Source organism: Patiria miniata, unplaced genomic scaffold (assembly GCF_015706575.1).
Source record: "Patiria miniata isolate m_02_andy unplaced genomic scaffold, ASM1570657v1 HiC_scaffold_3, whole genome shotgun sequence".
Lineage (NCBI taxonomy): Eukaryota > Metazoa > Echinodermata > Asteroidea > Valvatida > Asterinidae > Patiria > Patiria miniata.
Window position 1 is genome coordinate 26,479,495 of NW_024037069.1, and position 25,362 is coordinate 26,504,856.

The window sequence follows — 25,362 nt, forward strand, 5'->3', positions numbered from 1 at the left end:
AGAGTCGGCAAGAGAGAAATAACGTATTACCATTCGAGGACTTGAACGGAGTCCGGGTACTTAAGGTCCCTAGCGTGGACGGAATGACAATCACAGTTGCGACCGGATCCTACATAATTCGCTCTTCGTTTTGATTTATCACTGTTTGACATTTTAATTATAAAGATATTGAGTGGGTGAAAAGGTTGACTGTTCACATGAATTTCCAATGGTTAAGTTATAAGCCAGGGCCGGATTAAGGTTGCGAGGGGCCCTGGGTCGTGGGGGCTCCACGCTAAACAAGAAAACTTTCCCCCGACTTTCCTCTTCACGTAGCGTTGCCTGGAAAACGTCTTTCAGTATAATTATACCATGACCGTGATAAAAACCTACTATGGGAACGTTGTGAACAGCAATAATAACTACTGTAATATGTATTCCGAACGTCAACAAGTTGGGGTCCACTCATAATATTCAGTCATATGTTTGTCAGCAATAATCCTTACTTTGGGGCAAATTTTAAAAGTTTTCAATGCGCATTTAAATAAAATCGGGATTTCACGTCGATAATTTTTTTTTCTATTGTAAGTTTGTAACGGGTTAGTAAACGCGTCGGTTCTGCCATGCACAGATGTTAAATTCGAACAAAATGACGCATTGTGACGTCACCCCTTCAAATTCATAAAAACTATTCCAGCTGGTGTCTTACATAAACCACAACCAGGTTTACAATGCAACCAGTGTAATTAATTAAAACATGTGTTACCAAAGAAAACCAAACAACTGGCTTAATCACGACAATCGATTTATGAAAACGTGGGCATAATTTACATTAAAATGGCAAGTATAAAAGCGAAAACTCAACAATGTGTTACCAGAGGATCCACTGATCGAGTTGAGAAATTGACACTAGGCTTTGCCTGAAGGACACGAATTTGAACATCTCCACTACCGAAATCCCCTCAAGGCAGCTCCCCATTTCCTTCTGCAAGGCCTATACCTCGACGGAGTTCAATCATGTTTGCTTTTGCAGAGCTCGTTTTCCTGCCTCTGATTCTGCTAATTCCAGCTCACGAGGTACAGTTCCACAGTTAAGTTTTCAGGTGTTTTGCAGGGATAATTCTCTGACTGAATTGATTCATACAATGGGAGGGGTTCTCAGCATAAACCAGTTGAGTATTCACTGTGAGAAAATGAGGGTTAAATTGCTTCCCAGGTGTATACTCTAAACAAACGTATTTTTGTTTAGAATTCTAGTTCGCATATCATGTGTTGTTTTAGTCTCTAGAATAGACTTGCACTTTGTATCAAAATACGTAGTACACATTCAATTAAATTTTAAGTACTGCGCTAAACACTTTTCTTGATTAAAGTTATATTCAAGGAGGACAAAGGGGTTATATTTCACCATTTTTGGTTCCCTTCATTTATTTTTTGCTGAAGAGTTTGGATATGCTTCCATATCAAAGGAAATGTGACTTAATATCAGTCACAAGCCGGAGACCTCGCACGGAATTTTGGTTGTAACCTGTATGTGATCAGCAAAACAAAACCATGTCCTTGTTACCAACGCATGGTTCAAGAAAAAAATGGATACCAGCCCATCTTGGAGGATTGAGGTTTCGTACCTTTTCTTGTTTCATTTGGCTACATTGATCAAATTATTTGGAGCAAGCTTGTGATTTTTCCCTCAAAGCTCGAGAACATTATTGAGTTTAAACAATGTTTTGCAATTACATCGGCAAGGTGCGAAAGCTGGTTATTAAATTCAGGAATAAAATAAATATGAAAAAAACGTTTATCATTAAGAAGGGACAAGACTTATTGTCAATTAGGGGCTCCAAGTCGTTTGGAGTAACTCATCCCAAGAAAGTTTCTAACTAGTCTTCTCTACTCAATTCAAACGAAAAATCTCCTGAGAACTGCCATGAACCCTCTCGTCAAAAGTAACATATTCAACTGAACAAACCCTTCGCACGCTTCTTGATAATAAATTATTCATGTCACTTCGGCCGATGGACACGGCAGATGAATATTTCAGGTTTCTGTATAGATCCCTGTTCAAACCGCCATCGGCTCATCAGTTCAGATTTTCATCTGTCTGGAAGGTATCAAATTTCATGATAAATGATTTATTCTCTGGCCAAGTGTTCCGCTGATACAAGACTGTCTATTTATAATTCACTTTTCAACTTTCCTTGGAGTGTAGATGTTAATAAATTTCATCTGAAGTAAATGTTCTCATGTGATGTAAACGTTAACGAGTTGCAAGTAGTTGCAATATGTTTTGTTTTCAGGTCATAAATGGGCGATCGGTTAGTGACACCCAAACCAGATGTACATTGATTCGTTGTGAAATAGGCGTATTCTTTCCTTTTGATAACGTTCAGGCAAAACATATCCAAAGCAAAGAGCAAAGTCGAAAAGAAGACAGCAATTTGCAGGCTTTTGTCACTTGGTATGTTATTTGACAGCTCGGCAGTGTCTGTTTGTCCATAATGGGTGTAAGGCGGGATAAATGACAATCTATTGTCACCCAATCTGCTCAAATTCTCTGCCTCATTTCTCGTGAATCAGACCTTAGTGAACATGTGAAATGTCAAGAAGTTCCCTTGGTTCCTATTAACACTCTTTCTACTATATTCACCTCGGTGAAAAGAAAACAAAAATACCGCTTACAGTTGTATTCATCGATATTCACAAACGTGAAGACATGATATGGAACATGAGATTCTTGATCATGCATCACGTTGCCATTCGAGCCTTAATTTGTAAAATGCAATGTGACATTTTGTGTAACTCTAACGAGTTTTTTTACGCTGTTTGACTGTCCGCAGGCTAATACTGACATTTCGTGCGATGGAGTATGCGAACATGGTCAATCGCACACAACACACGATGCCTGCCAATGTTTGTGCAGCGACGGTTGGCAAGGCGACAGATGTGATGGTGAAAGCATTTCTTTAACAAAAACTCCCGATCACTTTCCCCAGCGTATTTTCTTTGAGGTGATTTTTTTGTAATAGCAGGTAAATTGGCTACCTCGAGATGAATGGCCAAACGTATTGAAAATGACGACATGGGTTGCAATATACAAAGGCGATACTTGTTCGTTGTAATTATAGGCAAAGTTTGTATTGATGCTGATGAACTCTGTTCGTAGTTACAAAATATCCGTTAAAATGAGCGAATCGAGCAGTTGGATATGTTTGTTTTCTTTACAGTCAAAATGTTGTACTAGGACTTCACCTGTGTTACATCTAAGTGCTGCAGTCCCTGATGCATTAATGGCAATATCAATGAAAACAAGATAGGGCATAGTTATGAGCTCAAGCTGCGAATTTACCGCTTCGACATTTCCTTTTTCCGTTCATTTTTGTGGCAGAAAAATGTCTGGACGCACGCGGACAGCAAGCCTGCCGTGGCTACGCTGGTCTATGCGCCGATAAACGATACGAGGAGTTCCTAGCCACCAACTGCGCGGCAACCTGTGGATTCTGTGGTAAGAATGATTGGCATCTCTAAGAGATCATGAGGGCAGCAAACTTGCAAGATCTGCGCATGCTCATTTATGGTGTCTGCTGCCACCAAGTGTCCTAACGTAGTTCTGACAGATTATGAAATTGTGGTAAACATCATAACAGTGACAATGATTGGAATCAGTGATACGGCTTTAAAACTTTCTAACAGAGAAAAGACTGTAAAAAGCCTAAATTCCATTCAGCATTGAACTGCAATCTCATCAAACCTTCATTGGTACTAATTAATAGAATATAATAACGAGTTTAAAGAGTCACCAAAGGAGAACAAAAGTTTTTGAGGAACAAAACCAACAGGTGAGCATAGAATATGTTACCTTAATATCCAAAAACAGTTCATCCCTGCAAGAGAAACATTTATCATAATTATAGCCTCTATAAAGATATAGTAAATTTGCTGTCACAATTAAATATCACGATTATAAATCTATCCTATATAAAATAATGTTAGTTCTTCTGTAGCACTCAGACTCCCTTTTTCCGTCTGAAATAGTGTTAATTTTGTACGTTTTGTGAAAATTAGAAATTAGGGTTTTATCAACATTAGTGTGATTTTGGAAACAGTAGTTATTTTAGCCGCTGGTTTGTGTATTTTAATTACTTTTGCCGTTTTGATAATTATTTTGCAATATGTATTGTTTCATTCTCGAGCACATGCGCACTAAGGACACGATTATTGTTTTCCCCATTTTATTTTAGTGTGTGTGTGTTTTTTTTAACTGGAGACATTATCCACTTTCCGTCTCGTGCTTGTCTGGGCCGCCGCGATCTTTGATCTCCCGCCGCGACTGACGGCAGTGGAAATCTGAAACTCAAAATTGACAAAATTGACAATTCGAGAGTTCAATATCCGGAGAAAAGGATCTCAAAAACCTCTCGTTTTTTAAACCTCCCCTCGAAAAAATACATAACTTTAAAACATCCCCATTAGACTCGCCCTAATAGGTCATTTTTTATGTTTGCAAGTATCTGTCGTTGACATTTAGGTAGTGTATAGTGTGGTGTTCATTGTTGAATATCGTTGATCTTTAATTTAAGACAGAAAGCCTTGACATTTAGATTACCAAATAACAAGGATTATCAAACATTTTATTTCCATTTTAAATTACTATCAGCACGACTGCCTTGACATTAAGAAGTGTGTTAGGCCGCTGTGAAAGTAATTCGAGATTTTCCCTGAGTTTCTTGCATAAAGGTCTTGACTGGAAGATAAAGACCCGAACAAATACCACATTTTCAAGATACAAAATTGAGGACTATAGAAGGAAAGCACGTCACGAAAAAGAAAAAGGCTTTCCATTGCTGATAACCAAAAAGCTGTTTCCATGGGCGTCGCCAGGATTTTTTCTAGGGGGGGCAACATTTTTTTTGCCAAAAAAGGCTTGTATTTCTCAACACATTCTCGATTTATCAGTTTTAGAGGGGGGCAGGGACATTCCCCCCCCCCCCAACTCATTAAATTTACACCACTTTGTCTTCGCGCCTCTTTTTCTTTTCTTTCTTTTTTTTTTTTTTCTTCCCTTCCCCCCTTTTTTTTTTGCTTTTCGGGGGGGGGGGGGCAAGTGCCCCCCCTCGCGACGCCCATGGCTGTTTCTGTAAACAAACCTGAATTTTCGATGTTCGCAATTGTCCGCTCACCCCAAAATTTGTGGTGAGACAGATGGGTGTTCATTATTATACCCAGATCAGTGTGTAAGAAAGATACAATGTCGGTACTCACTATATACCCCTTGATCAGCGGTGGCGTAAATATGTTCCGGCGAGTGGGGATGGGAGGGGGCATGGGGAGATGACCAAAAGCCTAAAATTGTCCGGTCATATCCATTCTGGGGGGGGGGGGCTGGGGCTGGCACCACACGGCACTAGGGTCAGGGTGCGCTGTTAATGTTTTTGTGCAGTTCGTCACATTCCGTTTATCAGTGCTATTTAATACGTTTGGGCTGTTGGAATGTTAGAAAATAACCTTAAAATCAGCATTGCAGCAAAATTCGGAAGGGGGGATGATCCAATGGCCCATTTCCCCTCGCTATCTCTCCCCTCCCCCGATCATCGCCCTTGCCGATCGGTGTGAGTGAGAAAGATAGATAATACATGTATTAAGTACCTGCTTGGTGCGAGTGACAAAGATGGGTATACACTATATACTACCCCCGATTAGTGAGAGCGGAAAAAGAGGCAGGGCCTAACTCAGTACACCACCCTAACCATTCCTGTACCAAGTTAGATACTTCTCGGCAATCACGAGTCAAACCTTGGTGATGCCTTGCACTTCGGTATCATAAATTTGTAAAGTTCAATTATGCAATTATAGTGTCCCACTGACCGCAAATGTACACTCGATCAAACTTTCTCAGTGACCACATTTAGGCTACTCAAATTTATGTGCCGATATAAATTGTTTAATAAATGTTTTAGCCAGGACGGTAAAAACGCGCCAGCACTTTTTGTTCACCAAGTTACGATTGTCCAACTACGCCAATTACCCAAATTATATTGGATCTCAATCAAGCCGATTCAAACCGAACTAAAACTGCATCGATGCGAAAACATCATGCAGTAAATTTGCCTTTCAGCACCTCTCAGCCGAAGCAACAAAAAAAAATCAGTTTTTGAGCGACAAAATAAAAGTGACAACTCTAGTGTGTTCAAATCATAGACAACCTCCTCCCAATAATGGCCTCCACACGACATCCAATTATTGCGCGAAATGATTTTCCTTGAATGCCAAATTGTAATGACGACGGTGGGTGGTGGATTGAGGTTTTAAGCGTTAATGGTTTTCACCCACAAGAGGTGAGCGTTCTTGACGCCGATATGGAGCGACAAATCATCGCTGCATGGCACTTCTTTTAAGGGTGGCAAAACCGTTGTCAAGACAGCGTGGTAGCAATTTTCCCGCTGGAAACACTGACGTCCCCTCGGGACGAGCGAGGCTTTGACGGCTGGCGCTTTTAACTCACCTGCGAATAAAAACGTGAGAAGAACCAATTTTTGAAGCGTGGACAAATCTCCTTTTCTAAATTTGCAGCTCACCGTATGACAATTGATAGTTGGATGTTGCCTTCAGATAATAGCGAGATATCTTGAGATCTTTTTAGGTACTTGCACTACGGTCAGTCGATGCAATGAACCGTACTTTACAGGAGATGTTCATTAACTCACCGATTGCCATCGAGTATGAAGTCTGTAGATACTGATCAGTGCAATGACATTTACTTCTACAGCAATCTGAACACTTACCCGGTGGGCCTGCACGCCTTAGATATGGGTGACAGCGTTTTATTTATCTCATAAAGTACTCGAAAAGTGTCATAGACCCCCGCCCATCATGAGAATCCAATCGAGTACCGATATCTTGCTATAAATCCAGCCCCACTTAAAAAACAAATACAGTGCGAAGTACCTATTAGCCTTATTGAGATGGCGGACACAATCTGAGGGCGCTCTTTAGAGAATGGTTTACCCACTTCACATAGCGCCCTCATATTGTGTCCACGTATCAACCGTATCTTTTAACCAAGCCGTAAGTAATAATAATAATTAGTGGTATTTACCGCCTTTGCCAAAGGATACAAAGCACTTAGTATCACCCCAATTCATCAGGCCATGAGACAATTTTTTTTCTGCAGCAGTTTGAGGTCAGCACAATGTTGTCTCTACCCTCCATTAATACTACTGGATGGAGAGAGGCAGTTATAGTAAAGTACCTTGCCCAAGAACATAAGCCCAGTGTTTCCCCGTCTGAGTTCGAACCCACGTATACCCTGGCACAAGTGTTTCTTATTGTGAAAGATAACAAATGGCACACCACCGCTGGTGTAATATTCGTTCAGTGAAAAAAAGTCAAAGGACAACCGTGCATCTCTAGAAATGAAATTCAAGTCACGTTCTTCCCGTGAAAACAAACAGACCCATGTCAGGTTCGCGTTGTCCCTAAGGACGACCTCATTAGAGCAAACAGCCCTATAACCTCTCTCTCAAGTACATGACCGGGTCGCTGATAGCTACGTGTCACTAACTCACTAATTCCATGTTCAGTCACGTCCTGCTGCTCTCATTGAGTACAAAGCAATAATGTTGAGAAACATCGGCTTCTCTTGTACCGTGTCTGTCGCCATAAAGTTCATGAGATAAAGTGCATTTTACTGTAAAGGTAAATTTAGCATAGGCCTATAGGTTACATCATCAGTCTGCGCGCTAGACCAATAGCAATACACCATTACGTTAAGATTGAAGCATAATTGTGATATACTAAATTTTAAAAGAACTGAAAATGTTAAAGAATTATGAAACAGTTTGAACTCCATTTATAACGCCTTGTTTTGCAATTCCACGCCCTTCCTAGTTCATTGCCTGTGCCCCTGCCCCCCTGCATCCCTAAGACTTTGTAGAACCCTTCTCTCAAAGAAAAAGACATCTTTTTGTTGTTTGAAACCCAATCAGTGCCCGCCTCTAGAAAATGAGCTCCTCAATGCCTCTTCCTTAACAACTTGGACCCTTGTTATGGCACTTGCAAATTTGAAGGCAGAATATATTAGGCCAACACGTTAACAAGCACGCACCGACATTACATCGGCGTCGGGTAGGGCTATTCTAGACGTATGCTTGGCAACATTTTCCTTACTATCCACCAAACAAAACTAAATTTTTTAAAAACTCAATTGACGTTATTTCACGGCCGACGAACTCAGCGTTGGCATTTCTGGGGAGTGAGAACCTGTTTTTAAATGTCACTGAAAATGTCACATAGACGAGAGTGAAAATTTGGGTTGTTTCAAAGGCACTAAGTGGCGATTTCTTCTGTTTGCGTTGTTTATTTGTTTGTTTGTTTGTTGGGTTGTTGGGGTGTTTGTTTGTTTGTTTGTGTTTAATATGCATGAACAGGCTTGCGATTCGTATAAAGGAAACCTTGGTATAAAGTTGTTGTTTCGAAAGTAATTCTCCTTCTATTTCTTTCAGAAAAATATGGACCAAGTTCAGAGGGTTTTGGTGAGTTGTTCACGACAAAGACGGATAAGCAAATAGATTAACATGTGATTAAAAAAAAGACATTCGAGGGGAATAATTATACACTGACGTTATTAGAAACTTGGCTTCTTATTGAAACAAATCTCTACAGAAGAATTAAAGAAAATATATCATGATTTGTTTTTTAAATGTATGTGTATCACTACACACCTCTAGCAGTTCACCATTTATGTATAAAAATAGGTTTTCCCATTTACTCTATTAAACAAATATATCATTCAAATCGGAAAGACACTCTAATTTCCTTCCAGAACGTCGTTGGTCTTTTTCCAATTTCGAACTTTAACAATGGACCAAATATGAAAATTTTCTTCAATTCAATACCATTCTCCACTTGAGTCGAATTTCCCGAAGCTAGGACGGAACAGAATGTTTACAATGGCGAATTAGACTGGACCAAATATGAAATATATTGGTGTAAATTCGAAATCGGAATTAACAATGGAGCCCAACGACGTTCTGGAACGAAATTAAAGTATCTTTTCTTGGACCTTAAATGATACAAGTGTTAAAATAACTGGGAAAACCTATAATGTTTTAGAAATTTATTTGTGTTGTTCAATTTTCTTTAATGTTTCTATTTGCGGTAGTGTGTGATCTAGACTGCGGTGAGCCCGGTGGGACTTTAAACACCGAGGACTGTGTCTGTGAGTGCGCCAATGGCTGGCGGGGAAGGTTGTGTAACGGTAAGCATTTACGTCCAAAACACGCCAACGTTTATTTCCGCTCGCGTAACAAAATATGGCCACATGGGGCTGCGGCCAATGCACAGGAAAATATAGATGATAAAAAAAAAAATATATTATATTTTTAGTATCATTTTTTTTTTATCTGGTGGGCCTTATTAATCATTCTAGATGCAGAAATTTATCGGTACGCTTGTGTAACGCAATTGATGTACTGGAAGTATAGAGTGCCTTAAAAATGTGAAGCACAAAAACAATCATGAGTTATAAAATGTTCAGTTAAATTTAAATTCACTATTAGAATTAACAGACTTCGCTAATAAAATCATCCTTGCAACTGAACGAATTATCTGTAGTATGTGCCGGCGTACCGTATTATTTGATGCTGGCAAAAAAAATGAAACCCCGACCCAAGTCCAACTTGATATCGAGATAAAGTCAAACATTAAGCTTCGTGGCTTTTTTCTTCCTGCAAAGGCCACCGATTGCGCACTTCATTTAATGTAGCCTTGTGGCCGCCTCATGCCTACGTCACTACATACGTTCGTATCTGTTTCCATGGTAACTGTGCTTGCGGTTTTTTTTAACTCTTTTCCATCCAGAAAAGTGCGAAGACCAGAGCGAGAAATGCAGCCTGTGGGGGAAGTATCAATGCAGTTCCCCGCCCGTGGCCAATTTGTGCCCGGCAATGTGCGGCGAATGCGGTAAGGCGATTTACGGAACTAAGTGCCTTCTGCACTCATCTATATTCCAGTCGCCGCATCGTTGGAAACAAACCTTGAGTCGCTTAAGAATGGTGAAAATGTGACTTAACTTAAACGTGATACTTAACTGTCTGCTTCTCTCGACACATTCAAGGCATTCGTTAGGAAAACAAGACAAGAACCTATGATAGCTGTTCTACGAGCGAATATCATAATTTTCAATTGATTCAGAATGGCTATTCACTGAATGACTTGTCGTGCATCTGGTCTACACAATGGACCGGATATAGCTCATTTATTGGCGTCACGAGGTAATCCTATACGATAGCACTTCCCAGCTCTCTCCACCACTCTACAATTAGTCTAACTTGACAAATGAAAGTCAGTCAGTCACGGGGAGTCAGTCAGTCAGTCTGTCAGTCTGTCAGTCGGGGAGTCAGTCAGTCAGATAGGTACAAAGCGGAAACTAGTTTGAACCTTTTGTGACTAGCAAAAAAGCCTAGCAGAAAATGTTTCCCTTTCCCAAATAGGCTATTCTGGCATTTTTAAATAATGCAACTAAATATTGAAAAATGTTTGAATTCATTTGTCTAAACAGCTGCCTTTGGGCCAGGTTCACCCGGATTTGGTAAGTTGCATACACAAAATTGGGGGGGGGGGGGACAAAGTCTGAAAAGGTGAACCTAGATTTTGGACACTAATTAATGGTTTTGGCCTTGGCTCAAGATTCACAAACATTTGAGCAGCAACAGCTTCGGGACAAAATTAATTTCGAGCCACGACGCTTCACAAAATAAAGTTGTGAAAAGATTTCATCTACAAATGTCGCGTCGATGATTGATTTTTTTTTAAATGAAATCCTCCTTTTGACGAACCCAACCTTCCCGTCTCTTCCCAAACCTTCACTTCTCAGTATTTGCCTACTGCCTCTGCAAGCAGCTGGCGTCTATTCTCTCAGCTCAATGAGACTGACAGTCAAATTAAGCACATTTCAGTATCCCACTCCGTTAATAACAAATGCCTGTTTCCAGAAAGTACCCCGGCTTTTCTTATCCCCAGAAAATAATAATAAGGAAGAATATAATAGCGGAGGATCGGGAGTGCTCTTGTGGAAACATGTCCAGATGACGTCTATTTGCAGTCGATTTTTTTAAATCGAATTTTATAAGATAACGGTGAAAATTCCTGTCAATCAAGAAAGTGAACGGAGCGAGGTGTGAAATTGATGCGTCGGTCAGCGTTTGGGAACGCTATACAGGCATGAATTCCAGACCACCACAAAACATATATATTATTAAACTCATTATGTGTGTTGACTTATGTGGCATTGGCAGTACAGGTTTGGAGGATGTGTTTTTATGTTCAGGGAGAGTTTGGTGTTTTCGTAGATGTGTGTTGTTCACGATGAGCGGTATTGCTGACAGTGATTTTGATGATGGTTGTGATGGTGATGGTGGTACTGATTGTATTAATGGCTGTGACGATGTTGATAATGGTGATGACTTTATTTTTTGTAATGCTTGAATGGTACGATGGTAGTGTTTATTTTGTTTTCTCTCTTCCGAGTTTGTCGTCTCGACTGTGTCAACGGAGGAACGCTGATTGCCAATGACGAAGAATGCAGATGCGCATGCGCTAAAGGCTGGGAAGGGAGCCAATGTGAAAGTAAGCAATTTTGACGAAATTATCCAACCGGCTAGTTTTGTTAATCATTTCTAACGACAATTTGTGATCAAAGTATAAGGGTAAAGGGATAACCTTCAATCGGTTGATGAGAAAAAATTACTTGGGCCTAAACTATTTTTATTTTCCAACATTTTTTCCCTTTTAAAGTTGTGTGTCAAAATCACTATGAACTGTGTGAGCCGGATGACAACCAGCCTAACCGTGGCTCGTATACCAAGCAACAATGCTCCACTGATTTCGTCTACGACAAATGTCATCTACTGTGCGGGCGATGTGGTACGTGAGCATAATTAAAAAAAACAAATTAAATGTTTCAATTCAATTGCCGTATCTAAAAAAATAAAAATAATACATATACTTTTTACAATAACTTGAGCTAGTGAAAGATCTTTGTAAAATTTGGTGTCAGCAGTACGCTCTATATTTTGTTTCTGAATATTACGTCAGAATGTCGTTTTTTAAAGTTTTGTAAATGTAACATAAATGTATCCATTCGAGTGAAGATTCAATCCAACAGTCGGAAAGTAGGGACTAGCCGTTATGGAGTGAAATTTCTTCAATCGTAAAGATCGAGGTTTCACTCGAGCTTTGACTGGAGTGGTTCTTTTTTTTAGACTATTTCAATCGAAAATGAGAGTGATTTTCACTCTAAAACGTCTAGTCCCTAATTTCACTCTTTGGAATTTAGAAAGAACGTAATTTTGATTGAAACCGAAACAGAAAAATTCAGAGGGTGAAAGCGATCCTTAAAACAAGTACATCTTGATTCTCATTCAGTCTGAATTGGGAAATTGTCAATGATCGCCAAAATTTAATAGGCTCTTTTTATCCATGTGTTTAAATGTTTTAATTTACCAGGGTAGCCCCATAAGCTGTCAAAGAACTGTTCGCCCTGGGTCACTAACACATTTAAATTAATACGTACACGTGTTGCTAATGTGTTGTTTTCATTTAAATTGAAAATCCCTAATGCGTAAGCTTGCAAAGCATAGCCCTTTGCATGACAATTTCAAGTGACGCTCAGACCACGTGACCTCTCGTGAATTCTCATGCCTCACTACATGTACATGTATTTCTTTTCCATGTAGAGAAGTTTGGTCCTAGTTCGCCGGGTTTCGAGTGCACACTGACGTGCGGTAACAGTGGGGTCCTGACTAATGACGACACTGGCTGCTTCTGCACATGCGCAGAGGGCTGGGAGGGTGTCAGGTGTGAAGGTGAAACATAACATTAAAAATACCATTGTTTTCAAACAATGTGAGGTATCTGAAATGTGAGGCCCATGTAATGTATTTTTTTTAAATGTAATCCTTGAAAATGCACCTTTGCGTCCAATTTAACCTTATTTTCAATCTTCATTTTGCCATTTTAAGGGCATTTTGGTGCCTTTTTGGTTATTATGCTAATGCGAATTTCCGGCCTGAAATATTTAACATTTTGGATTGTTTACTTATCCCATTTCAAACATCTGGTTAAAGGAAACTAACCTAATGTCTTACCGTTACCGAGAAAAGACGAACAAAAACCCGGTCTTTTACATCGGACGCGGCGGACATTTTGTGGCATTCACATACGTATTTCCAGTCATTTCCATTCAATGTACGGTAGACATTGTGTATGTGTGTGGGCTGGTTATCCATTCAGACTGAGGACTTCGGACAACGGGGTGTGAATGATTTCAATGGGCCCGAGGGGCCCATGTCCTCGGGAGAATTTCGTGTACAAACCTTATGGGAGCAGTCGAGAAAAAGTTGAGTGAACAAACAAAAGGGAACAAAAGAGAAGGAAAGAATCAGGTCCTCATGAGTATAGTAAAAACGAGCTGGGTGTATGTGAGTTTGTTTCTGCATTCAATAATGAGACGTTGAACAATAGAGTACAATAGGGTCCCCAATTCCCGAAGGTCCCCATTTTGGCGATATGTACAAAACATAAGGGTGCTACAGTGAGCGGACGTGTTTGCCGTGAGCTCCAAAAGAAGTGACCGGAAAAAAGCTGATTTTTGGCGAAGAAGAGGACCAAAAAGTTTTGGTGGGATAAATAGAAGGTTGAGCCTGATATATCCAAATAACTATGGTTCGAACAGCCAGAACAACGTCAGTAACAAGTGACAGTCAAGAAATGCCAAGGTCTAGGAAATCAAAAATCCAAGACGGCGGCTCGATACACAACGGTAGTGGGAACTCGGGCATGCATAGCCCATTCAATCTAAGTGGATCTAGAAAACTTCCATCAATCCCAGCTAATCATAGCTCACCAAAATCTTGTAGAAATGATGAGGCAGAAGTGATCGAATTCGAGTGTGCTTTACTTTCTTGCCGGAAAGAGGTGAAAGATAGTGACAATGCTGTGAGTTGTGAAAAATGCAATCGTTGGTTACACCAGGACGTATGATATGTCCAATATGGTTAATAATGTGTACGGAAAACCCTTCAGCCGAAAAGAAGGTGCGAAATTACTTGGCGCTGTGATGTGTTAGATGTAGCATGGATTATTCAGCACATGTAAAAAGCATATAAGTGCACTGTAAACCCGAAAAGGCGTCTCCCGTTTTTCAAATTTAGTTCAGAGTTATACATGTAATTCAAACTATATATTCTTTCATTCATTTCTAGGCCCGTTTATCTTGGAAACCTTTTTTGGTGTGTGTCTCTTTACCTTTCTGTGGTAAATATCAAATGCTCTCTCTTCTTTTTTAAGATTCTTGCGAGGACAAGCGACCAGGCGGCTGCACTAAGATCGCGTACGCCTGCAAACGGGCCTCGTACGCGGCCTACATGAAGAAGAGTTGCGCCAAGACTTGCGGCTTCTGTGACGGTGAGATATATTGACCCTTTGAAATTGGCTGCCATCTATGAGGTGTTTTTTTTTAAGGTGTCTACTTATGCGTATTCCTGCGGAACAAAAGTACACTCCACAGAGATGGTTGCACTATGCAAAGTAAAGATCTATACCACAGTCACAGCTCCACCTATAGCAACAAATGAACTATGGAACGATACTTATCTAATATATATCATTTTGTTCTTCTTTCTAACAACACACCAACTTTTCAGTTGATTTTGAATTCTTTACATTTTCTTGCATTAAGCTGGCGAGAAAGGCTTCGGAGAGTTTTTCATTGGTATGTATGTACTTCTGTAAATTTATTACACATTTAGCGTGCCTTAATAAACACAGTAACAAGCAGTCTAGGACATAAAGCGTAAATGAATTTACACACAAAGTGTAAATGAGAATCAATCAGTTATACATAAAAAGTCAATTTATAGACGGATCAACAGGTGCCACAACAAGTCGCATTTGTTTCCCAATAATTAAACTAGAAGCGGAGTGAAGACTGGTCTCTAAATCGGTACCTTTTTTTTCTCTACGGATTTGTGAAATAGTAATAAAAAGAAAGATGACAAAAATGGGAAAAGAGCGCTCCCTAGCGTCAGATGAGAACAAGCCCACTCCCACCCCTCGATGGTCGGCTAGCCGGTCCCTGCCCCGAAACTGTAGCTCTGAATCTGCCCTTGAGGTACTTATGCAGGCAACAAGAGCGTTATTTGACGCTTTGACTGGCGAATTTGAAATAAGCCAAGTATTCCATGTCAAAGGTCATTCGGGATAAAATGGCTGACGTCATGATACGCGATGTTGTACGCGGATGCGAGCATCGATCGTGCGCCCCCATTGGAGATCAATGTGCGCCCCATAGATATAGAAGTCTTTCTATTCTGTATCTGTATCTGTAGCGTACTGCAAGCAAACTCCACTATGGGATATACGGTTGCAGGCGCGTGGTGGCTAGCAGCATCCCTAAACAATTTTGTTAGTAGGCCCCCTTAGTGTTGAAGACAACTGCATCTCATGGAGTCTTGACTTAAAGGACTCCACTGAAGTAGCTGACTTCCCTGACTTCTGTAGGAAGTAGGTTCCACTGAGCTGTTGTTCTTGGTACGAAAGAGTATCTGTAGCAGTTCTTCTTAGATGTAGGGTGAACAAAGGATAATGAAGATGATTTTCTAGTTGACATTTTGTCCCGTTTGGAATCAACTTGGTACTGATCAACATCAATTGCGATTTTGTGGTAAATGGATTTGTAGAGCAAGGTTAGTCTGGATATGGTCCTGCGTTCCTCCAATGATTTCCATCCGAGGTGGGTGATCATGGATGAGACACTACTTGTGCGCCTGAAGTCCTTACAGACGAACCTGGCCGCTCTGCGTTGGACAGCTTCAAGTTTATTTTTGTGTTCCTGATGGTATGGATCCCATCTGCTGGCGCAATATTCTAACTTGTGTCTGACCAGGGTCTTATATGCAGTTTCTTTAACTTTGGTGGAGCAGCTGAACAGATTCCTGCGCAACAGTCCAAGAACTTTGTTTGCTTTAGTAGTAGAGTTACTTATGTGTTCGGCCCAGTTCAGTTTGTTGTTTAATTCTACTCCCAGGTAGGTGTTATTTGTGACTGTTTGGAGAGGATTGCCGTTTATCTTGTAAGATGACAGAAGAGGTTTCCTTTTTTGGGTCATGTGCATGGCGTAACATTTGGTGACGTTAAATCGCATCTGCCACTTGGACTCCCAGTTACAAAGGGTATCGATGTCGTTTTGTAGTTTCTTGTTGTCTTCTGGAGTTTGGACTTCACGGTATAATATGCAGTCATCTGCCAGAAGTCTCACTTGAGATGAGATTCCTTCCGGAAGGTCGTTGAGATACAAGATGAAGAGTAGCGGTCCAAGAACAGTGCCCTGGGACACTCCTGATTCTATATATTCTATATCTATGGTGCACTCGTCTCCGTGCGCGTGCAGCGCCTTCGATGAGCGTTCGATTATCCCGAATGACCCGTGACCATAGATATAGCATACCCGTGACCCATATCATTGTGCGCATGCGCAGATGAAATACCAAACTGGCTTATTATTCATCTTAACCCCCCTCTGTCCTGTAGTGTCTTGAATACTGAGGAATAGTGAAATAACCAAACACATTTGTGGCTCGCCCATTGTTATCTCCCTTGGCTGGGAGAATACTTTTCAACAGCGAGACATTTTCATAACCATTTTCAACATGATCAGGCAATCGGTAAACCCTCGGGCCACATTTACCACGATGCCAATCAACTCTGTCTGTCCTAGTTTTGTTGTTTGTAACAAGCAGCCATTTTAAAAGGTACTGCACTTTCACGAGATATTTTGAGTCAACTTCTTGCGGTCTAAATTAAATCGCTCACACTCCCGAATCGAATCTAGTTATTGCATGGTAGTCGTAGGTAAGACGCAACTAAACCTGAAAACTATCAAAATCGGATTCAATGCGTGATAATCATGCGCATAGGACTCATGGTTAGACTATGGGTTGTGATATACGCGATGCGGTGCTAGTAACTGCGATTGTTTCTCGCCAATGCATCAAATACAATATTGCCGTGCTTACTTACATCATGAAATTTTCATAATTTATAAAATCATTCATCCAATAAAATTACCTCGGTGCTAATAGAACCGTTAGTTTTTGCCGTGCATTGACTTCTTGGTCATTTTATTGATTGGGAGTATTTTACGTCATTTTGTTTTAGAGTCGCACAATAATGTTGTTAAACACCGGAATTTTAAATTATAAAGTATAGGTTTTCTTCGTGTAAGAACTTAGAAGTTGCTCCCGTGGAAACAACACAAGCCGAATAAATTGCGTCGCTGGCCTGGACGCATGAAAATTCAAGTTTGCGTGCATATAGATCACACCCAACGATGCACCTTCGCTTAAAGGTTTCAACTAATAGTACAATGCCCTCTGCTGATGATATGTATTTATCTTTCCATGATATCCAGTCGATTCAGTGGATCCACGAAATCTTTTTTGAGGTTTGAAGCTTGCTTTTTGAAACATGTTTAAGTCACACTAATGCTACTTTTAACATTCTCAATCGCAGTGCACGGAGAGACCCCTGCCAAAACCGAAGAGCTAACAGCGGTATCACACGAAGGACCTGGGATCGAGGTTGCCTTCCTTATCGATTGCTCGGGTAACTTTTATACTCATTTCATTTGGCTTTATTATCATGAACATGAATGATTCGGCGAAGGAAAATGGATCAATTTCATCAACCTGCTAAAAAAAATAATTTCTAAATATTTGTTTAAACAGCCGGAGGTTTCAGCCAAAAGGTCCTCTAAAACCCCGCACTTTTCCGATTCCATAACAGGCAGCATGCGGGCCGATGCAGACCAGCACCGCGCCATACTGCGTGACTATCTGACTTCCTTGGACTACATGGCCGGTGGGGGCCTGCGCGTGTCGCTCGTTACCTTCGGTAGCGGGGCCAGCGTACGCCTTAACCTGTTCGATGCCGACTCGGTACCACGGGTGCTTCGTAGCTTGGACGAGGTTCGCTATGAAGGTATTATGAATAATTATTACAAGGGAAGTACAGTGTCGATTATTTCATAAATGGGTTTGAGACCGTCAAACGTTGCTCTTATTAAGCTCTTAAATCTGCTGAGCTCCAAAGATGTTAAAATATGGCCAGATCCTACAAACGACACTCCAATAATAAACGTTTACTTTAACACCCCACGTGGCCTGTCACTGTCCTAATTATCTCACTTAGGCTTGAGCAATTTGCACTGTGTAAGATTCTGTTTAAACGAATACCGAAGGGATTAAAATGAAACGGATTAAGTGAAATCCATTGCATTTTAATCCGTTTCATTTTGACAATCTTTTATGCACACGTTTTACAATATTGTCCCTTTAAGCAGTCTATTTCTCATTACCATAAAGGGGCAGTTTGCTCGTTGAATCTGTTTTATACTTTTGTTAATTCTACCATACTGATGACGTCACATAGCTAACCTTATTTGTTGCCCAACCCAACAAAATGAGCCGTAGCCAAGTCCGCAGACTTATTCTTCCTGTTTTCGAACTCGAAAATTACGAAGCAATTTCCCCCCCCCCACACACAAGACTTTTCTGAACAACAACATATTGTTCTCGACACTAATTGCGCATGTGGGGCTGTGCCATACAAAGATTTCTTGGGGACTCTTACGCAACTGGAACGGTTTCCTGTGGAAGCGTGAAACACTCTAAGTGTAGATGTAGAAAATAAATCACCTGAAATGGTTGGAGTGGGCGATGTATTGATGTCAAAACCGAGAGATGGAGGAAAGCATTTCCTGTTTTTCTGTTTTATCTTGTCCCAAGGCACTGAAAACAGTAACGAACGCATTTTTTTTGCAAAACAGCTTATATAACGTATTTGAAAATATCGTGGTATATATTGGATATTACCGTTTTTGAATCTCGTGATTTAAGTTTTATTTTGCTGTTTGTGGATTTACTTCAGGACCTAGCCCTTCTTAATGGTTGTTTGTATTGAAAACAATATCGCAGAAGTTAAGGAGAAAATGATTTTTTAAAATAATGTTATTTAATATTGAGGTTTTTTGTTGGTCCCGGAGGGCCAGTTTAATCTCCTCCATGTTGTATACTAGACTGACTTATTTACTTGTAAGTTACTTGTATAACTTAGACTTGACTACCTATCTAACTGACTGACTGTTACTTGTTTTGATGTCGCACTGTTGGTGAAAAAAGATGAATGGTTGGCTGTTTTGTCTGTCCTCGACCGACAGGCAGCTGCACGTATCAAGTGACTTCTTAGACTTAATCTTATGTTAAGAAAGTCCTGTAAACTGTGGTTGTTGGAAAGGAAGAAACGAAACAAAAAAGTGTTTCCCTTGTTTTGAAAGGTGGCGAGACGAACATGAAGAAGGCGTTCCAGATCGCACGGCGACTGGTTCTGGTGCATTCACGCAAGAAGGCACGCAAAGTCATCTTCGTGTTCACCGATGGGCTGTTCACGGGCCAGTCGCCCGTACAACTCGCTGCAGCGCTCCGTAAGGAAGGAGTAGAGGTAGGCCCATCTTGTAGTTTACGACCGGAAAACAAGTCATGCACAAGGCAATTTCAGACGTGCAGATTAAACCCCTGTTGAGGCGTATTTCTGCAGATATAAATGCACAGAATGATCAGAGGATGCCGCAGCAAAGAGTGATAGTTATTATGTAGATGGACTGAAAAGATTTTTAACATGACTTAGTCAGACAATATTATCATAATCAATCGTCCCCATCTTTGTGCGAAATAGCATAGCCAGTTAAATCAAATAAATTCTGTTTAATTTTATGCACGCAGGCGCATCAGCGACAATCGGGGACAAACACAAGAAATACAGATAGATTTGTTTTCTCGTGGCCCCTCTATGCTTCCGTAAATATTGTAGGCAGCCTGTTAACAAAGACACGAAACATTTCCATCGAGTACTCTTCAGTTTGTTCCTCGCTTTACCAATTTGGCTGTATGTGGATAACTACTGTTGAGTCTGAAGGTTTTCCACCTTCAAAAATGCCAACAGAATTGAAACGTGGGCAAAAAGTTCGATCTCCCACTCCCAGACTCCCATGCATTATTTACCACTGCTTCAATACACTTCCACCTCAAAATTACATCATACGCATACGTGCATAAATTACGATTTATTATTAGAAAGAGCCAATGTCTAAAGCTTTGTGCGGGAGACATACAGCCGGCCACGTTCGTTTGACGCATATCTACTTTTTGGTAAGACGAGAATTTAATTGCCGTTCGATAGACTTCTCCGATATTTTCACAGGCCGACGTGTTCAAATAATCTCCGCTCGCTGCACATTCAAGTGCGAAATCGAATATTGAATGCGTGCTTGCCCTGATACCAAACAGTGTTGAGTTCGGCGAGGCCTACATGCGGATGTGTAATAGGAATCGAATAAAAGAAACTGGAAACTGTGGCCTGAGTAGTACTGGGGGCTTTCGATTTAATCGATACAAGGCTGCATCTGAGCCCACGTCCTTGGAAACATTTTGTAAAGGGTGTACGAAAAAGGTAATAAAAAAACACCCAGGTTCGTATGTGAAAGTTATGATATGAACTTGAACAATGTCATTAATACCTTATTTGCATCTTAGAAGTCAAGTATGACCGAGCACCCTTCGTTTCAGAACAATGGCCAGAAAACCTCGTTTTCCCAAGTGTTCTGAATATATGGTGAATATTGTCCGAAGAATGCACTGTCACTGTGGGCAGTATACGTTGAAACGGGAGGTACATTATGTTGGAGGTGTTGGTGCATAAGATGGTAGGCCTACATCATCATGTTCTCTGAATAATAATCTTTTCAATTTTGTTTTTATCATCTCAAATTAGCTATTCCATGTCAACATGCTTTCAAACATAGCTTGTAGCTTAGCCAAAACCTTGCAAAGTTGGGCTGATGCTTAAGCTATGTTTTGAGTACATTTTGCCATCGGGTATAGTTATTATGATTAATGAATTCAGAACAATCTTTGAAATGATTTATTTAATCACCAAGAAAAACGATATTTCATTTTTTTGCTAAAACACCTTCAACATGTCTCACACCACACATTCAACACATTATCAACTGCGACGGCGCATTTTTTTAACAGCTCGATTCACCCCTGAATCTGGCAAACTTAGAAAAGAGATTTCCCGGCCTTTGTTTTGAAAACAATGGTGCGCTGTCATCCGTGACTGCAGAGCTGCAAATAAGGTATCAATGGAAGGCTAATGAACTACCCTTTCAGATGACACCACTTTAAGAAATCCTATCAAGAAGATTGCGCTTCTAATCCATTATTTTGTTGCAGACCTATGTCAAAGTGTGTTTGAAGAAGCCGACATAACCTTGGTAATTTGTACTTGATTGAGGAGTAAGCCACTTGTTTCCGGATCGCGGGTATCATCCGACGCTTGGGGCGCTGTTAATAATACACAAAAAAATCTCTGTTTGGTCCCTTCCAGACACTTTTTGCTGTTAGATTTACTAGCATTAAATATCCCAAATTGCCGGGCCGTTTAGCCTCTCCATTTCTTTGCTTTTGTCGAGTTTTCTTTGTCCCCCCCCCCTCTTTTTTTTTTTAAGGCGGAGAGGGGTCGAAATTCCGACCTCACACCGTCGCTACGCCGTGAATTTACTCAAGGACTCGGGTAGACTTGGCTGCAACATTGTTGCCAAGAAAATTCAATCCCAGTCATAAATTTGAAAGAAACTGAATTATTGGGTAATCTGAGAATGCTGCATTATGGTTGAAGTAGACTACAGAAAAACAGGAAAAACAAATGTTGAAAAAGATTTGCAAACAAATCGTACAAGTACGGTAATGTTTCAATGGTTGTGCTGTATTTTGTGTGCGTTAATACCGTCTCGAGTTAAGCGACGTAAGATCATTGACTTAAGCGATAAGAAACATAATACCGGAAATTATCTTCGCCGATTCACTGAGTCAATTCACGGTAAAAGCTTTTTGGAAGCATTGAACTGTCAAGTCAAAAGCATTTGATTTTCCAGATTTGTTGAAAGGCTTTTATTTCACTCCCGTTGCGCGAATACTGAACGGCTGTTGGAGGGAGGGAGAGTCAATCTAGCTGTCAATGTTACTTCATTTCCCAGCTAATGTTCTGACAGCACAGTGTACTATAATTATTATCAAAGACGCGCAGTAACAGGAGACAGGGAAGCAACCGCAAAGAGGAAAAAGTGCTTCATCAATTTCAATCAGGTTAAATTGTATTTACTAAAGTGAATTCATTTTTCACCGTAGGCACGCATTAGGCTTGTTATGTTTTCATAGCTTTACTGACATACTTCAATGGTAATTGATATTCTTGAAATGCGATAATGTTCCGTGGACATGTTTGAGAAACGCAAGTCGGACATCGAGAGGAGTACATTACCGTTTTTCCAGCGAACAAACGGCTAATGTGATTTTTTATGTGTGGATCGATATTTCAGACATCAGAGTTAATTGCCATATTTTATATCGAGTTAAATGAACGAGTATTACAAAAAGTGATTTTAACTGTTGCATTCATCGTTCATGAAGCTTGAAGGTACACCATTTGCAATCATTCAAAACCGAAACTGCCAAGATATTATTGAGGATCAAACATACTGAGTAATCATTGCACCTGGTATGCCGTCATTTTCAAGAAAGGAGAAAATTACCATCAGTTTCCTAGCAATGGTTTGCAATCGGTAAAATATCCGTGAATGAGAATTCATTTTCTTGAGTGACAAACTAGAGAGTTTGAGGGTGCAACTTAAAACTTATTAATGAACATTTTGTTAGGGAGGGCTTCAAACCTTGCTTTGCGTCAAGAAAACAAAGAATATGCATGTTCACAGTTTTCTAAAAAAAAAATCTACTGAGCTGAAATTTCGACAGGTTAGTTTTGTAATAACCTAAATTTATTGTATTGTTTTTCTTGAATGGGCAAACATCTTTCCTTTTGTTGCAAATGGTGTTCAGTACTTTTAATGAACACAAATCATGATAGCATATTATGAAGACACTTTCAGGTATTTCTTTAGGATCAAATTGTCGAAATAACATTTTGTTTAAAGTCGTGTTTTCTCTCTTTATATAGATGTACGCTCTGAGCTTCACAGAGCATTATATGCCGGACAACATGGAAGAACTTGTGGATGACCCCGCCCATGTAAAGGTTGTGACCTCAGCAAGTGACCTCCCAGCTTTGTATTAAGATCGTAACTGGGCGTGGCCTGCAGTAGTCTCTTTCAAGACACACCCTCGTCGTGAGGTCATTAAAAAGAGAGCGGCTGAACAGTCTCAAATATTCATTTCGCTATTATACGAAAGTGTATGAAAACTAACGGTTGAAGTTTTAATTTATAAATTGGTTGTTCAAAGCCTTTTGATTGTTTAAAGCATTAGATAATTTGGTATTAAGTGTTAGCTGTATAGTGTGTCTGTTTTGACCTTAGGGTTACTTTCAGAGACTCGAGATTGTATTTTTCTGGATCTAGAGGGCGTGTCTGGTGTGTACTTTGCGCCCATCTGACTGAGCCACTGACTCACTGATTGCCACTTGATGAGCCAGGCAGTGCTATCGTGTAGGATAACTCACAACGCTAATGACAAGGCTAAAATCCAGACCATTGTGTAGGACACAATGCATGAAAAGACTTTACAAACACGGCTTGACCAGGCTAGCCATGTTTTGTTAACGTTAAAGCATACTGACGGTTAGAAGTTCTATCCACGCTTTTACTTTATCAAGGATAACCACCAACGTTTTATGAAAGGCAATCACTGATAAGAAAAAAATATGCAATTTTTACAAGATCAAAATGAGTGTGTAATAAGATGGCTTGGGGTGAATGTCACACTGGCAACCGAAACAAAAACAAGTCCCATGTTAGGGTACACAAACATTTGCTCGACTTAATTTCAGGCAACGTGTGAATATTATCGGTAAAATTGTGCTATGTTTCATGGCCGAAACTAGCCACATTGAAATCAGTTTAAAGTAGGCCTATAGTCCATAACAACTAAAACAGAGAATGTATTTCCCGTGACTCTTGTTTACCCATCAAATTTATTCTTTGATTTAAAATTATCGAGTTCTTAAAACTTCTTAAATTTATTCGACTGTAAATCGACTTATGCTGTCATGTGATTATTTCTTATCAATTAATTTTTTCCCCTCATATCGCATACATTTTAGGAGGCATTATAAAACCGCAATAAATGTGATTTTTTAACGGCTGCCTGATCACCTTGTGGATATCATGTACGTGCTGCCTGCACTTTTTTATTCTTCAGCCAAGTCAGTGGTTATACATTAATTATGAAACGTAGCCTTACAAACAGGGCTGTAAATAGCTCTCTTTTGAAATTGGTCTTATTTCTGTCGCCATAACAAAATGTGACCAATTTCAAAAGTGAGCCATTTACAGCCCTGTTTGTAGGACCACCAGGGCTAGCGTGAAACCTATGACACATGACATGACAAGTTTCTTTTACGGGTTTTTGGTATTAGATTTCCTTTGTTTTGTTTTGTTTTTTATTTTATTTTTAAAGCGGCGAAAAAAATTGCATTTCCTTACCAGTTTTTAAACAATCTTATTCCTGTATTCCTAGGTGTGGCCAACCGATCCAAGAATAATTGTTTGTGTGGGGAATTGTTGTAAGTAGAAAAAAAAAACCGTCAACTGCATGTCGAATGTGACTTTTTTTCAGTTGGCAAGGGCGGATCCAGGGGGGGGGGGCCAAAGGGGGCCATGCCCCCCCCAAAACGAAACCATTTTTTTTTTTTTTAATGTGACATCGCAATAAAGGCAGGCAATGGGTACACCACCATCTTTTCCTCAAAAAAATTGGTTAAAGTGGCCAGAAATTGCCTCAGATCGCACCACAGAGCATCTAGAATCCAAAAAATTTTCGGGGCCCTTACGGGCCCCGAACCCCACCCCGTAATTTTTTAGACCCACTTTTTTTGGGGGGGGACCAAAATTTTTTTTGGCCCCCCCCCCCAAAATTGTGTTCTGGATCCGCCCTTGTCAGTTGGGGATCCAAAATGGCCAGGTGAATCAATTTCTTCAACGCGCATTGGTCAATTATGCCATATTAGCAGCCAGCTCTATGACGTCATAAACGGGTGTAATATCAGTCCCATTAATCTTGTGATTAATGACGTTGTTTTGACGCCATATACGTTGAAATACCAGTGACATCATGTTTAAGGCCTATAGAAGCAGCACATCGTACACGTGTGGGAACAAGGGCGATATGTTTTGTGGTTACCCGTTAAAACACCTGTAAAGCTGTAGTCTGGTTCGAAGATCTAAATATGCAACCTTTTCCGACATGAACCTCGTCCCCA

General features: G+C 40.2%; 1 protein-coding gene across 1 annotated transcript; it reads left to right on the plus strand.

The window, feature by feature from the left end:
* Positions 1-861: 861 nt before the first annotated feature.
* LOC119738170 (multiple epidermal growth factor-like domains protein 11) lies at positions 862-24,252 on the plus strand. The gene is made up of 16 exons (XM_038212922.1): positions 862-1,056; positions 2,817-2,928; positions 3,365-3,481; positions 8,478-8,507; positions 9,137-9,232; positions 9,835-9,936; positions 10,535-10,564; positions 11,503-11,601; positions 11,770-11,898; positions 12,711-12,839; positions 14,323-14,439; positions 14,714-14,746; positions 17,545-17,637; positions 17,818-18,012; positions 19,367-19,530; positions 23,104-24,252. The coding sequence occupies exons 1-16, from the start codon at positions 997-999 to the stop codon at positions 23,218-23,220; spliced, it is 1,623 nt and encodes a 540-aa protein (XP_038068850.1). The 5' UTR covers positions 862-996; the 3' UTR covers positions 23,221-24,252.
* Positions 24,253-25,362: the final 1,110 nt, after the last annotated feature.